We start from the raw sequence: 24,651 nt of genomic DNA, 5'->3' as shown, positions 1-24,651 counted from the left end.
GGCCCTTTCAGGGGCCGTAACTCTGGAACCCATTATGGGATCTGGCCGGTTCAAGAAAAGAACCGAGATCTTATGGTGACACAAGTTTTGTGCAAGTTTGATTAAATTGAAATCATAAATGAAGCTGCTATTGTGCAGACAAGGTCAAAATAGCTAATTTTGGCCCTTTCAGGGGCCATAACTCTGGAACCCATAATGGGATCTGGCCAGTTCAAGAAAGGAACCGTGATCTTATGGTGATACAAGTTGTGTGCAAGTTTGGTTAAAATAAAATCATAAATGAAACCACTATCGTGCAGACACGAAATTGTTGACGCACGGACGGACGGACTGATGACGGACAAAGGGTGATCACAAAAGCTCACCTTGTCACTAAGTGACAGGTGAGCTAAAAAAAAAAAAAAAAAGATTATGTATTTATCCTGATGAAGGCGTAAGCGCCGAAACGTTGATAAAAGATCAATATTCACTTGTTGTTGTTGAATTTTACCATCGTTGACAAACAACATTGAAATAGTTAATATTCATGAAGGACTTATTTTCACCATTTTGTGGTTGTGTAAGATCCCAATGAATTCATGTCCTCCTTAAACAGCCACAAACTTTTATGCCCATGAACTGAAATAACTTTACAGCATTTTAATTCCAGTTGGTTAAACTTCCGAAAGATTTTGTCTTATTTACGCAAGCACAATTACAGTCATACAGAGTGTTTGCATTTGTTGGGTTTAATGTTGCACCGACACAACTCAACAAATGGCGACTTTCCAGCTTTGATGGTGGAGGAAGACGAAAGTACCCCTTCGTGCATTATTTCATCATGAACAGGCACCTGGGTAGAACCACTGACATTCTGTAAACCAGCTGGATGGCATCCTCAGATGAGGAATTCAATGCCCTGAGTGAGGCTCGCACCCACATCGGTGAGGGGCAAGTGATTTGAAGTCAGTGGTTTTAACCAATTGACCTTGGAGGCCCGTTACATCATGTATATGTATACTCTATGTTATGTATATGTAAACCCTATGTCATGAACATGTCTACCCTATGTTATGTATATGTCTACCCTATGTTATGTATATGTAAACCCTATGTCATGTATATGTCTACCCTATGTTATGTATATGTAAACCCTATGTCATGTATATGCATACCCTACATCATGTATATGTATACTCTACATCATGTATATGCATACCCTATGTTATGTATATGTAAACCCTATGTCATGTATATGTCCACCCTACACCATGTATATGTCTACCCTATGTCATGTATATGCATACCCTATGTTATGTATATGTAAATCCTATGTCATGTATATGCATACCCTATGTTATGTATATGAAAACCCTATGTCATGTATATGTCTACCCTACATCATGTATATGTCTGCCCTACATCATGTATATGTCTACCCTACATCATGTATATGTCCACCCTACATCATGTATATGTCTACCCTATGTCATGTATATGCATACCCTATGTTATGTATATGTAAACCCTATGTCATGTATATGTCTACCCTACATCATGTATATGTCTACCCTATGTTATGTATATGTAAACCCTATGTCATGTATATGTCTACCCTACCTCCAGCTGATTTCTGTTTCCTTTTGCCACCTCTCTCCACTCTACGTCGCTCAAGTTCTTTGTAAGCCTCTGCCGCTTGCTGCAGCCTTGATACAAACTTCTCTATATCATCAAAACAGTTGTTCAGTAATTGCTGAAAATTCAAGTATTCATACTGTTAATTACGGTGTTCACACTTACAATTACCCTACATAGACAGAACACATTTTTCTCCAACTGTGCCTCAAACTTCACAATAATATTATAGGACATTTCAAATTAACTTACTATACCTTTACACTAACCTTACACCTGTACAGAAATTATATGTTTCTTTTGCTTACTTGAGGCAATTTGTGGGTAGATTCCATACATTATTACCATACTAAGTATCAAATGTGACAACACCTTCCAGTGCAGTATTTTATGGATCTAAGGGGAGATTTATTTTAGCTTGGTTATGATAGATCCACAATGTCAAGAGGACAATTGGTGCTTGTTTAAGGTTATAACAAGAGCACCGCCTTGCGGGTGCTGACGCTCATCTGATTTTTTTTGTGTAATAGAAATATTGTCCTACCCATGATTTTCTAAGTCTAAAAAGGGCCATCATTCTTGCAAAAAGCAGGATAGAGTTATGTTTCTTGATGTACAGCGTCCACTTATGATGGTGAAAAATTGTTGCAAGTTTTAAAGCCATAGCTTTGATAGTTTATGAGAAAAGTTGATTTAAACATAATACTCAACCAAGAAAATGATTTTCTAAGTCCAAAAGGGGCAATAATTATTGCAAAAATCAGGATGGAGTTACGCTGCTTGCTGTACAGGGTCAGCTTATGATGGTGAACAAGTGTTGCAAGTTTCAAAGCAATAGCTTTGATAGTTTAAGAGAAAAAGTTGACCTAAACATAAAACTTAACCAAGAAATCTGATATTTTCTAAGTCCAAAAGGGGCCATAAATCTTGCAAAAAGCAGGATGGAGTTATGTTTCTTGCTGTACAGGGTCAACTTATGATGGTGAACAAGTGTTGCAAGTTTTAAAGCAATAGCTTTGATAGTTTAGGATAAAAGCTGACCTAAACATAAAACTTAACCAAGAAAACTGATTTTCTAAGTCCAAAAGGGGCAATAAATCTTGCAAAAAGCAAGATGGAGTTATGTTTCTTGCTGTACAGGGTCAGCTTATGATGGTGAACAAGTATTCCAAGTTTCAAAGCAATAGCTTTGACAGTTTGGGAGAAAAGTTGACCTAGACATAAAACTTAACCAAGAAATCTGATATTTTGTAAGTACAAAAGGGGCCATAAATCTTGCAAAAAGCAAGATGGAGTTATGTTTCTTGCTATACAGGGTCAGCTTATGATGGTGAACAAGTATTCCAAGTTTCAAAGCAATAGCTTTGATAGTTTAGGAGAAAAGCTGACATAAACATAAAACTTAACCAGGCAACGCCGACGCAGACGCCGACGCCGACAACCGCTCAAGTGATGACAATAACTCATCATTTTTTTTCAAAAAATCAGATGAGCTAAAAATGGTTTCTTAGACAAATCTAAACTTAATTAAACTCTAATAAATTATTTTTGCATACACTCCTGATATAAACCAATTGCTGAAGTCTGCGACTGGCCAACACACCTAGTTTTACAGCTTTGGAGTCTGTAATATCTTCTAAGAAACACTTAACATATCTTTTATACAACTGTGAGAAAACCCCATTTCCCTTTGTAATTTTTACATCAGTTCTCTATTTCTTGCCAAGTCTCTGTACACAATGTTAAAACTGTTTGGATATATAACTTTGTCTTTAAACTAATTGAAACAATTTGTTATCTACAAACTGCTTTCCTTTTAACAGAATAATTAAGTTTGACACAAACATTCATTAACCACTGCTACTCTTAAATACAATTATGATAATTTTGGCATTACTGCATTATCTGTAGATATATTTTTGCATAAAATTTAAAAGATACATTGTCTTGACAAAAAAAAATAAAATAAAACCCAGTCAACAATATAAGTAATTAAAATCCTTCCTTAAACTGTGCCATCTTTTCAGTTACATAATATCAACTAGTTAACCTGGCCATTGATGACAATATACACAACAAATTAATCTCATACAAAGTTTGATAAAGATCTAGGTAACATCTACATAAATATATCTATTCAGCATCAACTTTGTGACAGTGTGATATTATAATAAATATAGTTTTATGGATCTAAACATTCTCAAACTTGTTTTTATAGCCAGAAAACCACAAAATCAGGCACACTTCTTCGAAATGAACTAAATCATCTTCAGAACAAGTGACCGAGTACAGAAGTCCCCTACCCATATAAAACTTTGTTAGTGTTTGTCCCTTGTGGTTGTTGGCAACAGTGTTAAGACTAAAAATACTTCAACACATTCACGAGCCAAGACATAAAAACTGTTTTTACTTAATTTCAATAGTGACCTTGACCTACAAGCATAGATCATGTACACATTGTCTCATCATGGGGAACATTAGTGTGCAGTAAAGTTATGGAGCTGAAACAAATTTTTACTTGACCTTCAATAGTGACCTTGACCTTTGACCACAACCATGGGTCATGTGCACAACAAATAGTCTAAAGCATCAACACACTGTCTCATCATAGGGAATGTTTGTGTGTACCACTAAGATAATCCATCAATGCATATAAAAGTTATGACAATATTTACTTGACCTTCAATAGTGACCTCGATATTTGACCTACAAGCATAAGTCATGTACATGCATTATCTACATATTGTCCTCCATACACATACCAAGTTTTATGACTTAGCTTGAATACTTTTTGAGTAACTGCAGGCTCCAGACTTGTGGACAGACAGACAGATGGATGGACAGAGGCCATTCCTATAGTCCCCTCTGGTGTTCCACCGGTTAGGGACTAAAATCATTACTGAAAAAATTATGGACATTTAAACTTTTCTTCTTATTCTTTAAATACAGTTTCAGCTAAAATCGGACCACTAGTTTTATCTATGTACAGACATCATTTATACCATAACTCAGCTTACAAACAAAAACACCATAAAGCTATGTACCTAACTGTTATAAAACAGTTATAAACAATTTCTAAGAGAGATCTCAACAAGCTGTTACAGACAGACTAGATCAAGTCAATACAATGATGGGAGATGTAACAGCCATCGATATTTAGACCAGTGTTTCATTTCCATATCACAAATCTGAAACATACTTTGTGAATCGTAAAATAATGTTTTACAATAAGTGAAATGTTTTATTTCAGTTTTGATGTGTTTTACATCTTACTGATCCACTTCTATGTCATATGATGACTCCCCAGCTTTTTAGGAGAGAGGAAAGCCACAAGTGCCCCTCTGCATTATTTCAGGAACAAGAGAGCACCTAGGTAGAACCACTGACCTACAAGTCAGCAGAATGTCACAAGAAAAAATTTTAAATCTAAAACAAAATTTTGAACCCACAGCATTGAGAGGCAAGAGAATCAATGACAGCATCCTTAACCACTTGCCAACAAAGGATTACAGAAGGCGTGAATACAGGACCCACCGGAACAAAAACCTAAAACAAGATCTTAGTATGTTGTATATTTCTGACACTACTGATTATTTTATCTTTGCAAATGTCAACTGTGTGAGGTACTTACCACATCCCTTTCCAGGGCCTCATTCTGCCCTGTGTCCATGTCCTCTCTGTGTATATATGAGGCCCTGAAGTCACCTACACGGGACTGCCCATATCCACGACCTGTGAACAAGAAACTAACCTTGTTAATAACTATTTCTTTCAAGACAAACAGGTAATATTTGATACCAGTGAACTTTTCAGTGATGGATTGTGAACTTCATATTAAAATTTGCTCTCTACATTATCAAATATCAGACAGAAATTTTTTTTTCTCTTATAAATATTTATATCTGATGGCGCACCATCTTTGCACTGAATAAATTGACAATTAAATTACCATTAAAATACAATTAATCAAATTTCTGTTAACTGGTTTGCACCCAGAGAAGTAGAACATAAATAAATGACATAAAAAATTAAGTTAGAAAATCTGTATAATTTTTTTTCAATTAGCATGAATTCAACATGATGAATAGTAAAAACATCATTTGAGCCGTGCCATGAGAAAACCAACATAGTGGGTATGCGACCAGCATGGATCCAGACCAGCCTGCGCATCCGCGCAGTCTGGTCAGGCTCCATGCTGTTCGCTTTTAAAGCCTATTGGAATTGGAGAAACTATTAGCAAAACAGCCTGGATCCTGACCAGACTGCGCGGATGCGCAGGCTGTCTGGATCCATGCTGGTCGCATAACCCACTATGTTGGTTTTCCATGGCACGGCTCATTTATCATTTTAAGATAGTGCAATAAAATGAAAAAAATATATGTTATGTAAGTACCATGAAATCTCCTGAAAGAGAAATAATCCAATTTAAATATATGAAATCACCATATAAATGATTTTAATATACAACGCCCAAATAAGTAAAGATAAATGAAAGTAAATACAAATAATAATGTTAAGACAATGTAGCAATGATAAATAATTCAAGATTACATCTATGTTACATACTGATACATAATGTGTTATCAGGAAAGTGAAAAATACCGTATTTTACCATAAAACAAGAGCTCGTAAAACACGAAATGCCCCCCTTGACGCATTCAGTAACTGCACAAGGAACATAAATCATTTGGTTACCGTAACCTTGACCTTGCCCAAATTTAATGATAGACCAGTCCATTTTAGAAAATTAGCAGGGTAAAGGTTAACTATGAATGCTATCAAAATTTAGAACCATCAGAAGGAAGACTGAATGTTACATAGGGTAATTAACACAAGAATTACAATAATATGTAACTTCAAAATGTCACAACTGCTTGTTTTACAAGGTGTTTTTATTTTGTAAAATACGGCACTAGTCATACGATGAAATGGTAAAATATGTTTACAATCCAAAAGCAATGTCATACATGATTAAAAGACACAAGTCACAACAAGGTGGGTCTGGTACAATACGACAAACAACACACAAATTTAAATTAGTTATGTAATACTATTTAAAAACAGTAACTGCTGGAGCTCAACTCAAAGTGCTATTTTCCTACAATATATCCTGTAACCTAGCAACAGTCTGCATTTTTTTCTTTTTCTGTTTTGAATAAAGCTCTCCAAATCAAATTCTACATCAAAAGTAAATTCCAACTTGTAGTAAAAGGAAATTTCAGCAAATGATTTTCTATAAAATATCCAAACATGTCATTTTACCTTCATAAATGCCTCAAAATACGTATCTCAATGTAAAATATGTTAACAAAAAGTATGCTTTCTCAATGTAAAAAACAACAGCTAATTCCACATTTAAACTTAAACTCAAAAGAGACCAGAGAAACAAAGAGACAAAAATATGTTTTTTTTATTTCATCAAAAAAAAAAAAATCAGCAAAATTTATATCTAATTGGTAAAACAAAAAATGTATGTGATGAATGCTTTTCTCATGTTCTGTAGTTAGAATGTTCTATAATTGGCAACAATTACTCAACATGACATTATGACATAAAGCTTGCAGCATCTACATCTGTCAGCCAATATAAAATACTTTCCTATGTGACTGTAACTAATAATTCATAACCTTATATGATAAAAATAAAATGTTGTTATTGTGGTGTTGCTTTAAGTACTGCCAACTAAATAGGAAGTATACTGTCCATGTGAAAATTATTTTGTAAGAGCACTGTGAGAACTAATTTTCAAAACACTGTGTAGTCCAAATCATACTTTTTCCAATTCAGCTGTAATCCTTCTCTTAAAACAAGACTGAATTGTGACAGTAAGTACTGTGTTGTAATTATCTAAACCTTTCTTCCTGTATCATCAGATTATATTACAGATGTCTTAAATTCACGTTCTTCTTTTCAGTAGTTGTTCATTTTTTGGCTAGTTTTGTGTTTCAAGTTATTTCAGTGAGCTGCAGCAAAATAATTCAGTCTCATCTTCCCCAGGTGTTTCAGTACCTCACAATCCACATTCAAACAGTACCTAAAATTACCTACAGCTTCCTCCAGTGCTTCAGTACCTCACAATCCACATTCAAACAGTACCTAAAATTACCTACAGCTTCCTCCAGTGCTTCAGTACCTCACAATCCACATTCAAACAGTACCTAAAATTATCTACAGCTTCCTCCAGTGTTTCGAAACCTCACAATCCACATTCAAACAGTACCTAAAATTATCTACAGCTTCCTCCAGTGCTTCGATACCTCACAATCCACATTCAAACAGTACCTAAAATTATCTACAGCTTCCTCCAGTGCTTCAATACCTCACAATCCACATTCAAACAGTACCTAAAATTATCTACAGCTTCCTCCAGTGCTTCAATACCTCACAATCCACATTCAAACAGTACCTAAAATTATCTACAGCTTCCTCCAGTGCTTCGATACCTCACAATCCACATTCAAACAGTACCTAAAATTATCTACAGCTTCCTCCAGTGTTTCGAAACCTCACAATCCACATTCAAACAGTACCTAAAATTATCTACAGCTTCCTCCAGTGTTTCGAAACCTCACAATCCACATTCAAACAGTACCTAAATTATCTACAGCTTCCCAGTGCTTCGATACCTCACAATCCACATTCAAACAGTACCTAAAATTATCTTACAGCTTCTCCAGTGCTTCGATACCTCACAATCCACATTCAAACAGTACCTAAAATTATCTACAGCTTCCTCCAGTGCTTCGATACCTCACAATCCACATTCAAACAGTACCTAAAATTATCTACAGCTTCCTCCAGTGCTTCGATACCTCACAATCCACATTCAAACAGTACCTAAAATTATCTACAGCTTCCTCCAGTGCTTCGATACCTCACAATCCACATTCAAACAGTACCTAAAATTATCTACAGCTTCCTCCAGTGCTTCGATACCTCACAATCCACATTCAACAGTACCTAAAATATATCTACAGCTTCCTCCAGTGCTTCCCGATACCTCACAATTTCCACATTCAAACAGTACCTAAAATTATCTACAGCTTCCTCCAGGGGTTTCAATACCTCACATCCACATTCAAACAGTACCTAAAATTATCTACAGCTTCCTCCGTGCTTCAATACCTCACAATCACATTCAAACAGGACCTAAAATTACCTACAGCTTCCTCCGTGCTTCAATACCTCCAATCCACATTCAAACAGTACCTAAAATTATCTCCCAGCTTCCTCCAGTGCTTCGATACCTCACAATCCACATTCAAACAGTACCTAAAATTATCTACAGCTTCTCCAGTGCTTCGAAAACCTCACAATCCACATTCAAAACAGTACTAAAATTATCTACAGCTTCCTCCAGTGCTTCAATACCTCACAATCCACATTCAAACAGTACCTAAAATTATCTACAGCTTCCTCCAGTGCTTCAATACCTCACAATCCACATTCAAACAGTACCTAAAATTATCTACAGCTTCCTCCAGTGCTTCAATACCTCACAATCCACATTCAAACAGTACCTAAAATTATCTACAGCTTCCTCCCGTGCTTCAATACCTCACAATCCACATTCAAACAGTACCTAAAATTACCTACAGCTTCCTCCAGTGTTTCAATACCTCACAATCCACATTCAAACAGTACCTAAAATTATCTACAGCTTCCTCCAAGGTTTCCATTTCTCAAAATCCACACTCAAACTTCACTAAGTCTCAAATTATATCAAACTACATGGAAAATGTGAAGTCATCCTCCAAAATGACAAGCATTACTACCATTCAGATTCAAATGTAACATATACATATTTCAGACTTCATCATCTTAAAATTCAAGGAACTTTCGCCTCCATTTCATTTTTATGACAATCACAACTTTTAAGATAATACTTCTTTATAGTAAAAAATGCTTATCTTCGTTTCATATAAACTTTAAAATATATTCAAATTGCGGAAGGTTTAACTAATGTTCATGCATTAATTTCATTTATTTAGATTCCCATGCTGTTTTAATATTGTTAAATACAGGATTCATGCAAAATGGTTAACACTTTAGATATTCGTAATAAATCAGTATATATATTTCATTCTGTCATTAACTGACCATTAATTGCAATCAATTGACTGACAGATCTATTCCACCATTAATAGGTTATTGTCTCAAAACTTTTCCCTTTCACTTGAGGTCAGTGCCATACCCTGATGCCTTTTTATTGCTTTTCCTACAAATTAAGTTTATATTTCACATTCCAACCATGTATTCCCATGCTCATATTGTTGCTAAATGGTGGCTCATTCAACATTCTTTGCTTAAGGTTTGTTACAAGGTTGACAGATATGGCTGCATAACCAATGAATACCTGAATCTACCATATCAATTCCCTGTCGGTCATTAGCCAAGATATTTGCTGAAAAGTCTGCATCAGTAGAGCTCTTCATATTACGTCTCAAAGAGTTTGAAGACTCTGCATACATGTTCCCGCTGGAAACAGATCTCATTAACGGAAGGGTGGAACTACTGTAATCAAACCCTTTATTTTCCTTTCCCGATTTTGACTTCTTCATACTGTTTTTACTTGAACTAAACATGAACCATTTCTTCCCTTTTTTGTTTTTACGGCCAGTTTTTGTGTCTGGATCAAAATTGTTTCCACTCCAGGTTCCAAATGGTGTACCAGATTTGGAGTTGGGTTTTGCATACTGATTGCTCTCTGACCGGTATGCCTGTCTATGTGAGTAACTGTTTCCAAATTCCGGAAATCCTGAATACCCGATAGTCTGTACATCTCTCCAAGAGTCCCTAATAGGAGATGGAGTTCGGTCCCTTCCTTTACCGCCAGTTGTATAATATTCATGAATCCATCTGCTAGCTTTATGAGTAAATGTAAACAACTAAATACAGCAACATAGCAGCTACACAATACACATATAATGTAAATCACATGTTGTGTAAATCGTTTTTCTGTTGTCATTTTACAATGACAGACACAGCTTAACTATGAAGAAAAGAGACCAATAATGAACAACAGCTTAGATTTTTTCTTCTTAAAATAAGCAAAGAGAAAAAGTAACCATGTGCATCTAACCTCTTTGTCTCCAGTTCTTTCCTTAGCGAAACAAGTTAGTAACATAAAAATAAAAGATAAATATGCTACGTAACATAAGACAGTGAGAAGTGCAACTGTGAATTAATGTGCCCAACTAGCAAGCCAGCTCTGAATAGTGCTGTGTGACAAAAAGGCAAAAACATCAACAAATGTACAAGGGTAAAATACATGTATGAAACAACAAAATGATGAAAATGAAATCATTTCTTTAGACTTTTAACAAACTTGCCTTAAAGTACCAAAAGTCAAGAAGGATCCGAGTAAATATTTTTGAAGTGTCTTTAATGTACTTTCCTAAAATAAAAATGACTTCTATTACATATCAAAGATGTTTTCATTTTAATTCTGATTCTTCAATCAAAGAAGCTACCATAGTTCAAATGTAAAATGAAGCAATATTTCTGTTTGAGGAAACTCACGGGAAAGAAATGATTTCAGATGTTATTACGAGTTGAACTATATGGGTGAAAAATAACACTAGTCTTGTGTTTAAATTATTGTTCCGATTAATTTGAAATATTTCAACAAAGAACTTGTAAAAAATTGTGGCCACCAATTTCAAAGGAATTATCGCATATCAAAGAAATATAATATTTTAACATTTAAGGTTTCAATGAGAGAAAAAATATGTGCTATGTAAATAATTAAAAATAAATTTCCATAACAACAGAAAACAAGTGAATGAAGTATTGCCATGCAATACAAAGTCCCCTACTGGAAGGCACCTAATTTTCTCTACTGCAGTATAACATAATGAACTGATATCTGTCAATGATGTATAAACAATATTGTACTACATATACAATATGTTATAACATCACACTTGGATTAAAATGTGCATATATAAAAACCCACAGTTGTTTTAATATTGAATTTTTTCGGCTGATTATAAAAATGTTATCATGTAAGTTATTTATAGAAACAACAAAGGGAAATTAATCTTTAAAAAAAAAAAAAAAAAAAATCTATATAATATAAGTCCACAAGAAAACCTTTACCCGGTAGAGATAGGTCAAAATACACCTAAAAATTGGATGTAACATGCATGCTGTACCACAGAAAAGTGGTCTCGATTTTTCTCTACCGCCAGTAATAAAAAAGTTACAATAAAATCTATTTATAGTAACAACAAAGGGACGTAATTCTAAAAACAAGGGTGCCTCATGGTGGTGAACATTTGGTCCAAGTTACATCAAATCCCTCCATGCATGAAGAAGAAATGTTCCGTATAAAGTCATTCTTGAATTTGACCTTTGACCTCTAAATATGACCTTGACCTTAGACCTAGGGACCTGGTTCTTGCGCAAGACATGTTGTCTCATCCAGGGGAATATTTGTGCCAACTGATATCTAAATCCTGCTTTGCATGACAAAGTTACAGACCGGACAGGAAAAAAATCCTCTTGACCTTTGATCTCAAAGTGTGACCTTGACCTTTAAGCTAGGGTACTGGGTGTTGCGCATGACACGTCGTCTCATCATGGGAAACATTTATGCCAAGTAATATTGTAATCCCTTGATGGATGACAGAGTTCTGGATCGGACAGGGAAAAAACCTTATTGACCTTTGACCTCCAATTGTGACCTTGACCTTTGAGCTAAGGGTCTGGGCTTTGCGCATGACATGTTGTCTCATCATGGGGAACATTTGTGCCAAGTAATATTAAAATCCCTTCATGGATGGCAGAATTATGGACGGGACAGGAAAAAAACTCTGTTGACCTTTGTGCCCAATTGTGACCTTGACCTCTGAGCTAGGGGTCCGGGATTTGCGCATGACACATCAGCTCATCATGGGGAACACTTGTGCTAAGTGATATTAAAATCCCTTAATGAATGTCAGAGTTATGGACCGGACACGAAACAGACCCTGTTCATGCTATGTTAACATTTGACTGCTAAGTGTGACCTTGACCTCTGAGCTAGGGGTCTGAAAGTTGTGCATGACACATCGCCTTATTATGAGGTACATTTGTGCCAAGTAATATTAAAATCCCTTCATAGATGGGAGAGTTATGGACCGGACAGGAAAAAAGCCTTGTTGACCTTTGACCTCCAATTGTGACCTTGACCTTTAAGCTAGGGGTCCAAGTTTTGCGCATGACACATCGTCTCCTCATGGGGAACATTTGTGCCAAGTAATATTAAAATCTCTTCATGGATGGGAGAGTTATGGACCGGACAGGAAAAAAGCCCTGTTGACCTTTGACCTCCAATTGTGACCTTGACCTTTGAGCTAGGGGTCCGGGTTTTGCGCATGACACGTCGTCTCATCATGGGGAACATTTGTGCCAAGTAATATTAAAATCCCTTCATGGATGACAGAGTTATGGACCGGACACGAAATTGCGGACGGACGGACGGACAGACGGACGGACGGACGGAATGACGGAAAAGTGCATTGCTATAGTCCCTGAAACTGGTTTACAACCAGTAGGTGACTAATAACATCTACAGTGGAACTTCTGAATACTGGACATTCCAAAAACCGGAAAATTCTGAAAAACGGACAATTTTTTACCAAATAGTAGCGACTGATTATTTTTACACATATTAGAATCACAACCTGTTAATCAAAGGATCAAATGACAGCCAAAGATCATACTAATTAGATTATGATCTTTCATTAAAGTAATGATTCACAGATAAAAGTTTTATGTTTACGTCAACATCTTTACAGACATTTAATTCTAATTTTAGTAAAGAATGCTTTTAGTTAAGAAATTAGTTAGCTAGTGCGAAAATTTAACTTCAGACAATGGTTTGATTTCGAAACATGTAAAAAATGTTTTTTACAAACTGGATGTAGATAAGGAAAAAAAGAGTAAACCCTTTAAAATTACAGCATTTTACGCCTACTTTATCATTTTCATAATTGAAATGACTGAGACCCTGTAGAAGGGTAGCAAAACTGAACTGTCCCTGCAGGAAAAGTTGAAACAATTCCAGAGTCTCCAGAGTCTGAACTTGTTCCATATCACAAAGAAGGCCTTTAGATATGCAGTTGTCCAAATTACTCATTACTTCCATATATCAGAAACTTCCAAAAAGCGGATTTTTTCTTCTGGTCCCAAGGGGGTGTGGTTTTTGGAAGTTACACTGTATTAACAATTCATAAATTATAGCGTTTGCAAATAAAAGATCGTTTTTGATAATGAAGGAATTCACATCTATAAAATGTTTTAAAATTATAAAATTCAATAACAGTAGTTATAGTAATTTCAGTAGGCAGCTTCAAACAAATGCTAGCATCTTTTACAAGTTATATCTAATTGATCAGACCTATTCATATAATGGAAAAAAAAGGTATTTTAGTTCTCCAATTAAAAACAATCTTTTAGAGTTCTTTGTTGAAATATTTTTTTTAAAACAGTGGCTTGTACCATTTATAGAGGTCTTTGTCCTGTAATTATACCTATGAACAGGTTTCAGTTAAAGAAATTTTTGTTCTTTGTTTATTATTTCAGTAAATTATTCAGCTTAGAAGATTTCACTTATTAGTATAAAGTTCTCTTATATGCTAGAATGCATCAAAAATAAAATCTATTGCACAGAAAAAAGCCAAAGCAAAATCAGAAAGCAGAATGACTGTGTCTCTTTCAATCTTGTAGATCAAATTTATTACATAAAATAAAAAAGCTTGGATAAAAAAATAGCACTAACCAACTAGTTTCAAATACAAAAGAAAATTGTTGTCTAAATAAATATACCATATAAACTCTCTTTTAAATGAAACTTCTATGTAAGGTTTAATGCTATTCAAACAGTATTTCAGTTATATATCAGGCAGTAGACTTTTTCCTTTGATTCCTAGCCTTCCACACAGAACATACACTTTCACCTGGATTCAGACCTAGAACCTCATGATAACAAATCTTGTTCTCAACTCAATGAACAAACTGGATTGGCATTTACGTAACAGACTGGCCATGTTCTGCTTCATTGAGTAACTTTTAAGGTAGTTCTGCACGTTTGGATCGAAAAATTTTCTACAATGTAGAATTTGATACAACTGATTTTTCAAAACTTCGGAATATACTTAGAAAATTCAGCAAGTAAAAAAGATAGGGTCGTGTGTTTGATTTTTTTGCTAGACTGATTTGAATAAAATGGATCTCACAGCTTTCATAACTTTTTCGTGAATAGGAATTTTTCTACAATGTATGTTTTAATGAAACTTCTCACACTTAGACATTTGGCCTATATTTTGGTGAAATAAAATGTATAGGTCCATGTGCTTATTTTCGAGATATTTGACCATGATTAAAGTGACCCTCACATTTCAAGCTTATTTTAAGACATTATTTTGAATTATCTCACATTTCAGATGTTTTAATGTCATATTTTAACTTTAAAAAGATAGTAACAGTGTCACTGTAATACATTTACTCACAGGTAGCCATTAATTCATAAACTGATTTTCATTTCCGTACGCCGAATCCAGACATTATTCTTCGTTTTCCGGATAAATGATGTTACGCTATCACTTCTGGTTTATCAAACGTGCAGAACTACCTTAAACCAACATCATTTTTTGCCAAGTAATTCAGATTTGAAAATTCTTCTTTTAGTATAAAACATCAATAGGAAACATTGTTTTTTATGTATTTTGTTGTTTTATTACCAGTTTATTTAGCTGACAAACTACTGTTTTTTCTATAATTTAGCTAGTCTTTTTTTGTTATTTGTTTTTACAGAATACTACCAATTATAAATCAGAAATAAAAAGAAATGTGTAACAACATCATGCTAGATTATTTGGAGCCCTTACAATTAGAACTAAGTTACATACAAAAGCCTTTGTATAATTCTAATTTTTCTAACTGTAAAATGGAAGCTAGTTCAGAATGGTTATTTCATGATCCTGGAGAATTCTGAGGATCTTGAAGTATTCAGTACAACAGTTCCTGAGGAACCTGCATACATGCAAAACTTTCAACAAACTTTCAAAGTGAAAAATGGGCATAACTTTACCAAAATGTAAGCCAGAGTCATGTTATTTGTCCTGTAAGATCATCTAATGATACTTCTGTAAAATGGACGCCAAAGAAAGAATGACAACAAATGCTCCACTATTCAAAAAATTCAAAATTGAAAAATCCCTTTCCTACACTTTAAGAAATATTTGGAGGATCATCTTCCTATTTGTTTTATAATTGCCTAAGACAGATATATCATTTCAAAATAAATATTTGCATACAGATTATTCTTTATTGACTGTGTACAGGCTAACTTCTTCCAGGCTCAAAGCAACAAAAAACTCATGCTGATGAACAAACTTGCACGAAATACATATCCAAACTAATCAAATGAAAAAAATAAAATAATATCGAGTCACAAGAATGAAAGAGACACATGGTAAGACCTTCTATTTCTTTCTATGTACAAACCATCATTAAATCTGCCAGTCTCCCCGAGCCTGGCTGTTTCACTCAGCCTCGTTTCTTGGAGACGAGCCTCTAAGGGAGGTTCATCACGATAGGGATCACCATATCTATTGGTCTCCCTTAAATTTTGAGACTTGCCGTAAGGTGGTTCAGGTGCAGGTCCACTTGGAGGCGGGGGAATGTGTTTACTGAAAAACAATGAAAAATGTGTTACAAGCGCAATTTAGGCAGCATTCTATGAAAAACGAGTATGTCTGCAGAATTTCTTTGCCTCAAATCTGCTTCAGTTTCAACAAAGCCTATGAGATAACTGGGTATCTTCTGGAGAATACTGACCTAAACATACTTCAAGATTCATGGTCATAGTGACCTTGACCTTTTACCACAAAGTCTGACAAAAAGTAAATCAACCTATCATATTTTTGAAGCCTTTAGCAAACTAAGTACTCATGTAGTCATTGTAAAAAAAATTGTTACTTTTCTGTGTTGCCATTATCTTTCTAATTTCCAAGCCACTATTAGTACAATTTTTTCAGTTTCTAGGTTGCCATTATTGCTTTTTTTCAGTATCCAGGTGACCATTACAGAATTTTTTCATCCTTTATTGCTTTTTTTCAACCTGTAGGTCACCATAACTACAGGCCCCATAACCACTAAACTGTTTACCTGACAATTTACAAATAGAACAGAGAAACTTCTTGAAACAGCTTTCTTAGAAGAAATCAGACTTGAACAAAGATACTCTAGTTACTTACTCATATTGTCCACGCTTGCCACCACCTTCACCCTTGGCTGATAAAATTTCATCTACTATATCATGTGCCTGCAAATAAAGAATTCAATGAAATGAATTGTTAGAATTAGCAGCCACACTTCTAGCCTAATTAGGCAATATCAAGAACACAGTCAAAGACAAAACATAATCCATGTCATTCCTGCTATGTCTTTTGCATTTAGCATTTTAAAACAGTTCCGACTCTTTTTTCATGTTAAAATTCAAGGACTTACAAACTTTTTGCACTTTCCCATAATCATTTTAATTGATGTTGTTTATTAAGGTTTTAAGTTCAAAGGTGAAGATCACACTAGGGCCAAGGTCATTATATAGGTCAGTTTGTAGGTCTTACCAAAAGGTTTGTTGAGTGTGAGTATGAACTAAATTGGGTCATTTATGTGGGCTGTAGGACTAAAAAAATGTTGCTTATAAAGGTTTTAAGTAAGAAGCGGAAGGTCATATGAGGGTCAAGGTCAACTATCTATAGGTCAGTTTTTATGTCTTGCCACAAGGATTGTTGAGTGCGAGTATGAACTAAATTGGGTCACTAATGTCAGCTGTAGGCAATCTGGTTTGTAGAGACAGAAAAACTGCCAACCTACTCGTTATATGCCCACGGGCATAATGATAATGACCATTTTCGTATATCCTGTTCCTGATTATGCATACTAAGATACTAAGTCTTATCCTCTTTAGCTATCTTCACGCAGATGTAATCTTATGCGGCTTACTAAAATATTGGCTAAACCAAGCATCTGGACTGCTCAAAATCAAATTAAAAGTTAAAAAGGGGCATAACTCTGTCAAAATTCAAACAGAGTTATGGGGATTGTTTCTCCTGGTGTAGATTTTATTAGTAAATAATTATCTTAAGTTTCAAGTCAATTGCTTTGATAGGAACAGAGATATTTGACTTTATCAAAAACTTTGCCCAACGGCGACGCCGGGGTGAGTGTAATAGCTCTTAGAAAAGCCGAGCTAAGAACAGCTTCAAAACAAAAAAGGTTATTCCACTGCATCTAAATGGATCCAAAACCACAGAAAACACTCACCAGAAAATATAGTGAAAATGTAGGTGGCCATTAATGGCAGGCGGACTCTTTCCAACTTAATCAATACCATTGTATATATCTGACTTTGTAGCCAAAAGCAGAAAATGCATAAAGATTTGAATTGGATCATACATCACCTGCAGTCGATAATGTTTTCCTTGTATGAGTTATTGTGGTTTTAAATCTTGATACAGGTAGCAGGCTACTAAATTCAAGCATTTCATTATTCATAATCACAATGCTTATTTCTGGCATATAAGTGGTTAAAAACAGGGTTCCTACACTAACAGGAAAATGGGAAAAGTGCATGAATTGCAAATCGCCGGCTTCTAGCTGTGAAAATACCAGGAATCAGTTGATGTATGCTCCCAACTAAAAGGATTTAGACCATTATAACCCACCCTGGCTACAAATGACTTCTAACTGAGGTCAGGCCTGCAGTAATAACAGTTAGGAATTTTCTCAAAATCACTGCACTTGGAAGTTCGTTGTTCTCCGAAACTGTTTTACCTTTTTTTTTTTCATACCAATGTTTTGTTAATGGTGTATCTAAGATAACTAGTTTAAAGAGGTGTTGTTTTTTTTTACCTTAAGGTAACAATTTATTTTGCATATAACATGTAATACACCTATATAAGAATGAAGTGAGTTAATTACTGATGTCACCTAATACTTTTCATACAATAGGCTAATATATGACCTAGTTTTTCATTCGACCCTATTAATTACAGGATAAAACATGATAAAAAAATGTGACAAGATGACTGATTAAAATTTTCAAAATACTTCATAGTTACTCATCTGTGAACATATTCATACAATTTATAGTGAAAAAGTAATTATGTATGCACAAATATCTAACAACCACCAGTTAAAGGTGTTTAATCAGATTTTGATCAGGTATTAAATGGATTTGTTGTTTTAAAAATAGCTGTTGGAGGACAGCAATGCTGGACTATCCAACAGTCTTGTCAGCTAAAGAAAGTTATTACCTGAATGAATATTAAAGTCGAAAAATGGGCATAATTTTGTTAAGAGGCAAATCAGGGTTACGGAACCAGTACAAGGCATGTCAGCTCCTCATCCATTCCTACTGGTGAGTACTGAGATACCAGCTTACATAAAAAAACTTAACCAAACCAGGACACTGACATCGAAGCACGGATTACCTATTTTTTGAATGGTCAAGCTAAAAAAACGAAAATTGTTATGTTACAAAAAGGGGCATAATGCTGTAAAAATTCAAAATAGAGTAACGGAACCTGAGCACTTCATGTCAGATCATCACAATGAACAAGTGTCAATCCATTCCTGTTAGCGGGTACATAGACACAAGCTTACATACAAAAACTGGAAAGTCCAAAAAGGGGCATACTTCTGTCAAAAAGCAAAACAGAGTTATGCAACCTGTGTACTGCAAGTCAGTTCATCACAGAATAAGTGTGTGAAGTTCCAATTCATTGCCACCAGTGGTTACTGAGATACCTGCTTACATAACAAGAGCTAAGAGCTGTCCGTAAGACAGCGCGCTCCACTATTTGGGGATTTGACAGTAAAATGAATATATGTGAGGCCTTTACTTTAAAAGGAAGATACACCAAGAGGCAATTCTGTCAAGAACACAAATTAGGGTTATTGGGATTGTTACAACACATGCAGATGATGACGGTAAAGATATATTTTGAGTTTCAAGTCATTATCTTATGTAGTACCAAAGTTATGTCCAGAAAACGAAGTTTGTTAAAAAATTTAAGAATAAAAGGGGCATAATTTGGTCAAAAATACAAATCAGAGTTATGCAGATTGTTACCATACATGCAGATGATGATGATAAAGATACATTTTAAGTTTCAAGTCTTTATCTTATATTGCATTAACGTAATATCCAGAAAGCCAAAAATTGCAAAAAAGTTTAAGTACAAAAGAGGCATTATTCTGTCAAAAATACAATTAGAGTTATGGGGTTTGTAACCACACATGTAGACGATGATTATAAACAATATTTTGAGTTTCAAGTCATTATCTTTTAAAGTACCAAAGATATGTCTATAAACAAAGCTTTCGAAAAAATTTAACATGAAAATAATTCCAAGTATAACAACTTTGTGGCCTTGACCTTGGGTAAAATGGGCCCAGCCCCTGCACATAGTTTGTTGGTATGCTGGACAATGCTTATGTGAACTTACAGTAAGACATAAGCAATAGTAACAAAGATATGACAGAAAAACAAAGGTTGCCGAAAAACTTTAACCTTAAAAATAATCTAAGTATAACACCTTGGTGACCTTGACCTTGGGTATAATGGGCTCAGCCCCTATAAACACTTTGTTTGTATACTGGACAATGTTTATGTGAAGTTACAGTAAGATATAAGCAATATTAACAAAGATATGACAGAAAAACAAAGGTTGCCGAAAAACTTTAACCTTAAAAATAATAAGTGTAACAGCTTGGTGACCTTGACCTTGGGTATAATGGGCTCAGCCCCTAAACATACATTGTTTGTATACTGGACAATGTTTATGTGAAGTTACATTAAGATATAAGCAATAGTAACAAAGATATGACAGAACAAGAGCGCCGCCAAGCGGGGCAATATACGCCCGAAGGCTTACATCATAGGATGGGAGCAAAATTTTAAGAACTTGACTGTTGTTGCCCCAAAGGACTGGAACAACAAAAGGAAAACTTCAAAAAACAAATCTAAGTCCACAAAAAAAATATTCAAAGTCTACAAAAAAATCCTTATCGGGTACAGGTATGTAAAAATACACCTTAAAATTGGAGGTACCATCAATGTTGTACCACAGAAAAGTGGTCTCGGTTTTTCCCAACGGCCAATAATAAAAAAGTTTCAAAATAAGCTATTTATAGTAACATAAAAGGGAAGTAATTCAAAAAAAAAATTATTGTAAGTACAAACAAGAGCACCGCCTTGCGGGTGCTGACGCTCATCTGATTTTTTTTGTGTAATAGAAATATTGTCCTACCCATGATTTTCTAAGTCTAAAAAGGGCCATCATTCTTGCAAAAAGCAGGATAGAGTTATGTTTCTTGATGTACAGTGTCCACTTATGATGGTGAAAAACTGTTGCAAGTTTTAAAGCAATAGCTTTGATAGTTTATGAGAAAAGTTGACTTAAACATAATACTCAACCAAGAAAATGATTTTCTAAGTCCAAAAGGGGCAATAATTGTTGCAAAAATCAGGATGGAGTTACGCTGCTTGCTGTATAGGGTCAGCTTATGATGGTGAACAAGTGTTGCAAGTTTCAAAGCAATAGCTTTGATAGTTTAAGAGAAAAAGTTGACCTAAACATAAAACTTAACCAAGAAATCTGATATTTTCTAAGTCCAAAAGGGGCCATAAATCTTGCAAAAAGCTGGATGGAGTTATGTTTCTTGCTGTACAGGGTCAACTTATGATGGTGAACAAGTGTTGCAAGTTTTAAAGCAATAGCTTTGATAGTTTAGGATAAAAGCTGACCTAAACATAAAACTTAACCAAGAAAACTGATTTTCTAAGTCCAAAAGGGGCAATAAATCTTGCAAAAAGCTGGATGGAGTTATGTTTCTTGCTGTACAGGGTCAGCTTATGATGGTGAACAAGTATTCCAAGTTTCAAAGCAATAGCTTTGACAGTTTGGGAGAAAAGTTGACCTAAACATAAAACTTAACCAAGAAATCTGATATTTTCTAAGTACAAAAGGGGCCATAAATCTTGCAAAAAGCAAGATGGAGTTATGTTTCTTGCTGTACAGGGTCAGCTTATGATGGTGAACAAGTATTCCAAGTTTCAAAGCAATAGCTTTGATAGTTTAGGAGAAAAGCTGACCTAAACATAAAACTTAACCAGGCAACGCCGACGCCGACGCCGACGCCGACAACCGCTCAAGTGATGACAATAACTCATCATTTTTTTTCAAAAAATCAGATGAGCTAAAAAGAGATTTGCCAAATAAAAACAAGAGCACTACAATGCAGAGCAATATACACAAAGCAAAGTCATATATGACCTTTGACTCTTAAGTGTGACCTTGACCTTGAAGCGAGTCATCCGGAACATGCGCTCTGCACATCGTTACAATGTGGTGAACATTTCTGCCAAGTTTCTTTGAAATCCTTCCAGCAGTTCAAGAGTTACAGAGCGGACACGAAACAAACTGATATGACTTTTGACCCCTAAGTGTGACCTTGACCTTGAAGCAAGTCATCCGGAACATGCGCTCTGCACGTCGTCTTGGTGTGGTGAACAGTTGTGTCAAGTTTCTTTGAAATCCTTCAAGGGGTTCAATAGTTACAGAGCGGACACGAAACAAACTGATATGACCTTTGTCTCCTAAGTGTGACCTTGACCTTGAAGCGGGACATCCAAAACATGCGCTCTGCACATCGTCTCGGTGTGGTGAACATTTGTGTAAAGTTTCCTTGAAATCCTTCAAGGGGTTCAAGAGTTACAGAGCGGACACGAAATTGCTAACGGACAGACGGACGGACAGACAGACACCAGTGTCATAACATTATACGTCCCTTCGGGCGTATAAAAACAAAGGTTGCCGAAAAACTTTAACCAAGAAGGGTAACGCTGACGCCGACGCCTGGGTGGGTAGAATAGCCCCCCTATTCTCCGAATAGTGGAGCTAAAAACTTGATTAAATCAGGATGCAGACACCAACGCAATGAATGGGCAAATACAATAGCTCTACTTGCTCTTTGAATAATTTGCTAAACAATATGATTTCTTACACTTACTTGTTTTCAATGAGTGCTTACTACTTGTTAGATTTTCACTGGAGGTATTTTGAAAAATTCCTGGTCCCCAACCAAGATAGAGTTATTTTAGCAAATGTATAAATTTAACAAACATACTTTCCCTACTTTAAGTACAAATGCCCAATATGGATACCCACTTTGAAATTATATTTTCCTATCTTATATATAGGTACTTTCCCTATAATTTAAGCTAGTTTATCCTCTACTCAGTTACATATATACAAATCATTCAGTAAAACACTCCTACTACATTTACACCATCCCTACACATGGTTACACTTAATGGTGCCTGACTTTTTTTCAAGGTTACACCTTGCAGATTATTATGGTATAAAATGACAATTTATTCTTCAACATGTCATACATTCTGATGTTACGGTATTCATTCAGAGATGTTTTTACCTGTTTATAACATTGCTCTAATATATAATATTTCAAATTCCTTGAAAATTTAGAAGTACACATTCGGATTTCCTAAACAAGGTCATTTTTTCAATCAGCACATTTTTTGGTAATTAAAATTCATATGCAATATTTTTTGTCTATTTTCGAGACATGAAAAGAAATCTTTCAATGCTTTTTGCATAAATCTGTGTCAGTATCTTTTAAGTTATCTATATGGCAAAACAGTTTACTGTAAAAACTGGTCACATCTGGTTTATACCTGGGTTTTATAAGATTTAGAGTAACTTTAACGTTACGGAACATTTACTTAACCTGAACTACTGTACTATCTCTGTTTGCCTTCAACAGATTTGTTAATTTCTGTGTCGCTTCTCTAGGTATTGTGTGTTGTCAAGAATTCGCCCTTCATAGTTGATGTGTACTACTAATTATTCTCAAGTGTTTTGACTTTTAATATTAGCCAAAAGAAAACTACTAAGAATAGTACACAATCTATAGTGGGTTTTACTCCAACCTGACACTTGTATGGTCAAAATATATGGTATGATTTTAGAACCCATGTACAGTCTAACCTGTCTTAAGCAGCCAGCCAAGGGAAGCAGACAATTTGGCCGCTGAAGTCAGGTGACCGCTGATTGGAGGTGCAGCCAGTACATGTATTTTTCAGACTTCTGACCAGTTTAGCCTTTAGGCCCATTTCGTTTTGGGTTTTCCATTATTATTCTACCAGGATACCATGACGTGCATTTGCCTTCGCAATACGAATGGTCTTATAAATCTAAAGCTCCGGTGTGTTTTTTTTTTTACTACAAAAATTGTTACAGACAATTTTCTAACTTCAAAACAAGTTTGTTTACAATTTTCGACATTTTGATAAGGGAAGCTACTCTCCGCGCTTATTGTCTACGCTAAATCTAAGATTGCCGTTGCGTTCCGTAAAAGATAGAGTGGGTTTATAAAATTTTTTAAAACACAATTAATCTCGTATAAATTTAATAGTATTTGCTGACAGAAGTATAAAAAAATACAAATATTATGCTACTAATAAGTTATAGAGTATTATCTTTAACTGAGGTCAGACTGTGAACAACAAAACTGACACGAGGTGACACGCTAATTGCCGATAATTACTGGCCATTTGATTATAACAAAAAGGAGATTACACCTTTGGTTATCAGTTTTAATTGAGAAGCTTATGTCATTTTGTCGTTCTTGTGGTGATGTCGCGCGAAACTTAGTAATCACGTGCTTCTAAAAAATTGTGCATCTTCGGCGATTATTGCCTAAAAATAATTTGTTTTGGAAGAAAAATGGCCGCTGAAAGGGGTCAAATACGGCGGTCCAGAGGCAATTTCGGTGGCTGCTGGCCGCGGACAGCAGGTTGCCGCTGAATAAAGTGATAAAATAGAGGAAAATCCGTCGGGACATCATAAAATGGCCGCTGAACGGAGGTGACTGCTGATCGGAGGTGACCATTACTACAGGTTAGACTGTAAATACAGAAGCAAAACTGGACCTTTAACTGTATCCTTAAACCTGTAA

At 35.2% G+C, this 24,651-nt stretch overlaps 1 protein-coding gene across 8 annotated transcripts in view; it reads right to left on the bottom strand.

The window, feature by feature from the left end:
* LOC123536297 (epidermal growth factor receptor kinase substrate 8-like) overlaps positions 1 to 24,651 on the bottom strand; it is a 111,625-nt gene that overhangs the window by 41,995 nt on the left and 44,979 nt on the right. For 6 of the 8 annotated variants that reach the window (XM_053528506.1, XM_053528508.1, XM_053528510.1 and 3 more), the window contains 5 exons: positions 16,860 to 16,927; positions 16,108 to 16,292; positions 9,971 to 10,480; positions 5,246 to 5,346; positions 1,600 to 1,732 (listed from right to left, as the gene is read on the bottom strand). In XM_053528506.1, the coding sequence (XP_053384481.1) occupies positions 1,600 to 1,732; positions 5,246 to 5,346; positions 9,971 to 10,480; positions 16,108 to 16,292; positions 16,860 to 16,927 (997 nt within the window). The remainder of the gene's footprint in view (positions 1 to 1,599; positions 1,733 to 5,245; positions 5,347 to 9,970; positions 10,481 to 16,107; positions 16,293 to 16,859; positions 16,928 to 24,651) is intronic. The other 2 variants (XM_045319354.2, XM_053528513.1) reach the window with 2 other exon arrangements.

The sequence above is a fragment of the Mercenaria mercenaria genome, chromosome 17, assembly GCF_021730395.1.
Source record: "Mercenaria mercenaria strain notata chromosome 17, MADL_Memer_1, whole genome shotgun sequence".
Taxonomy (NCBI): Eukaryota; Metazoa; Mollusca; class Bivalvia; order Venerida; family Veneridae; genus Mercenaria; species Mercenaria mercenaria.
Note: the sequence above shows the minus strand (reverse complement) of the source record. Positions and strands in the feature narration are given on the sequence as shown.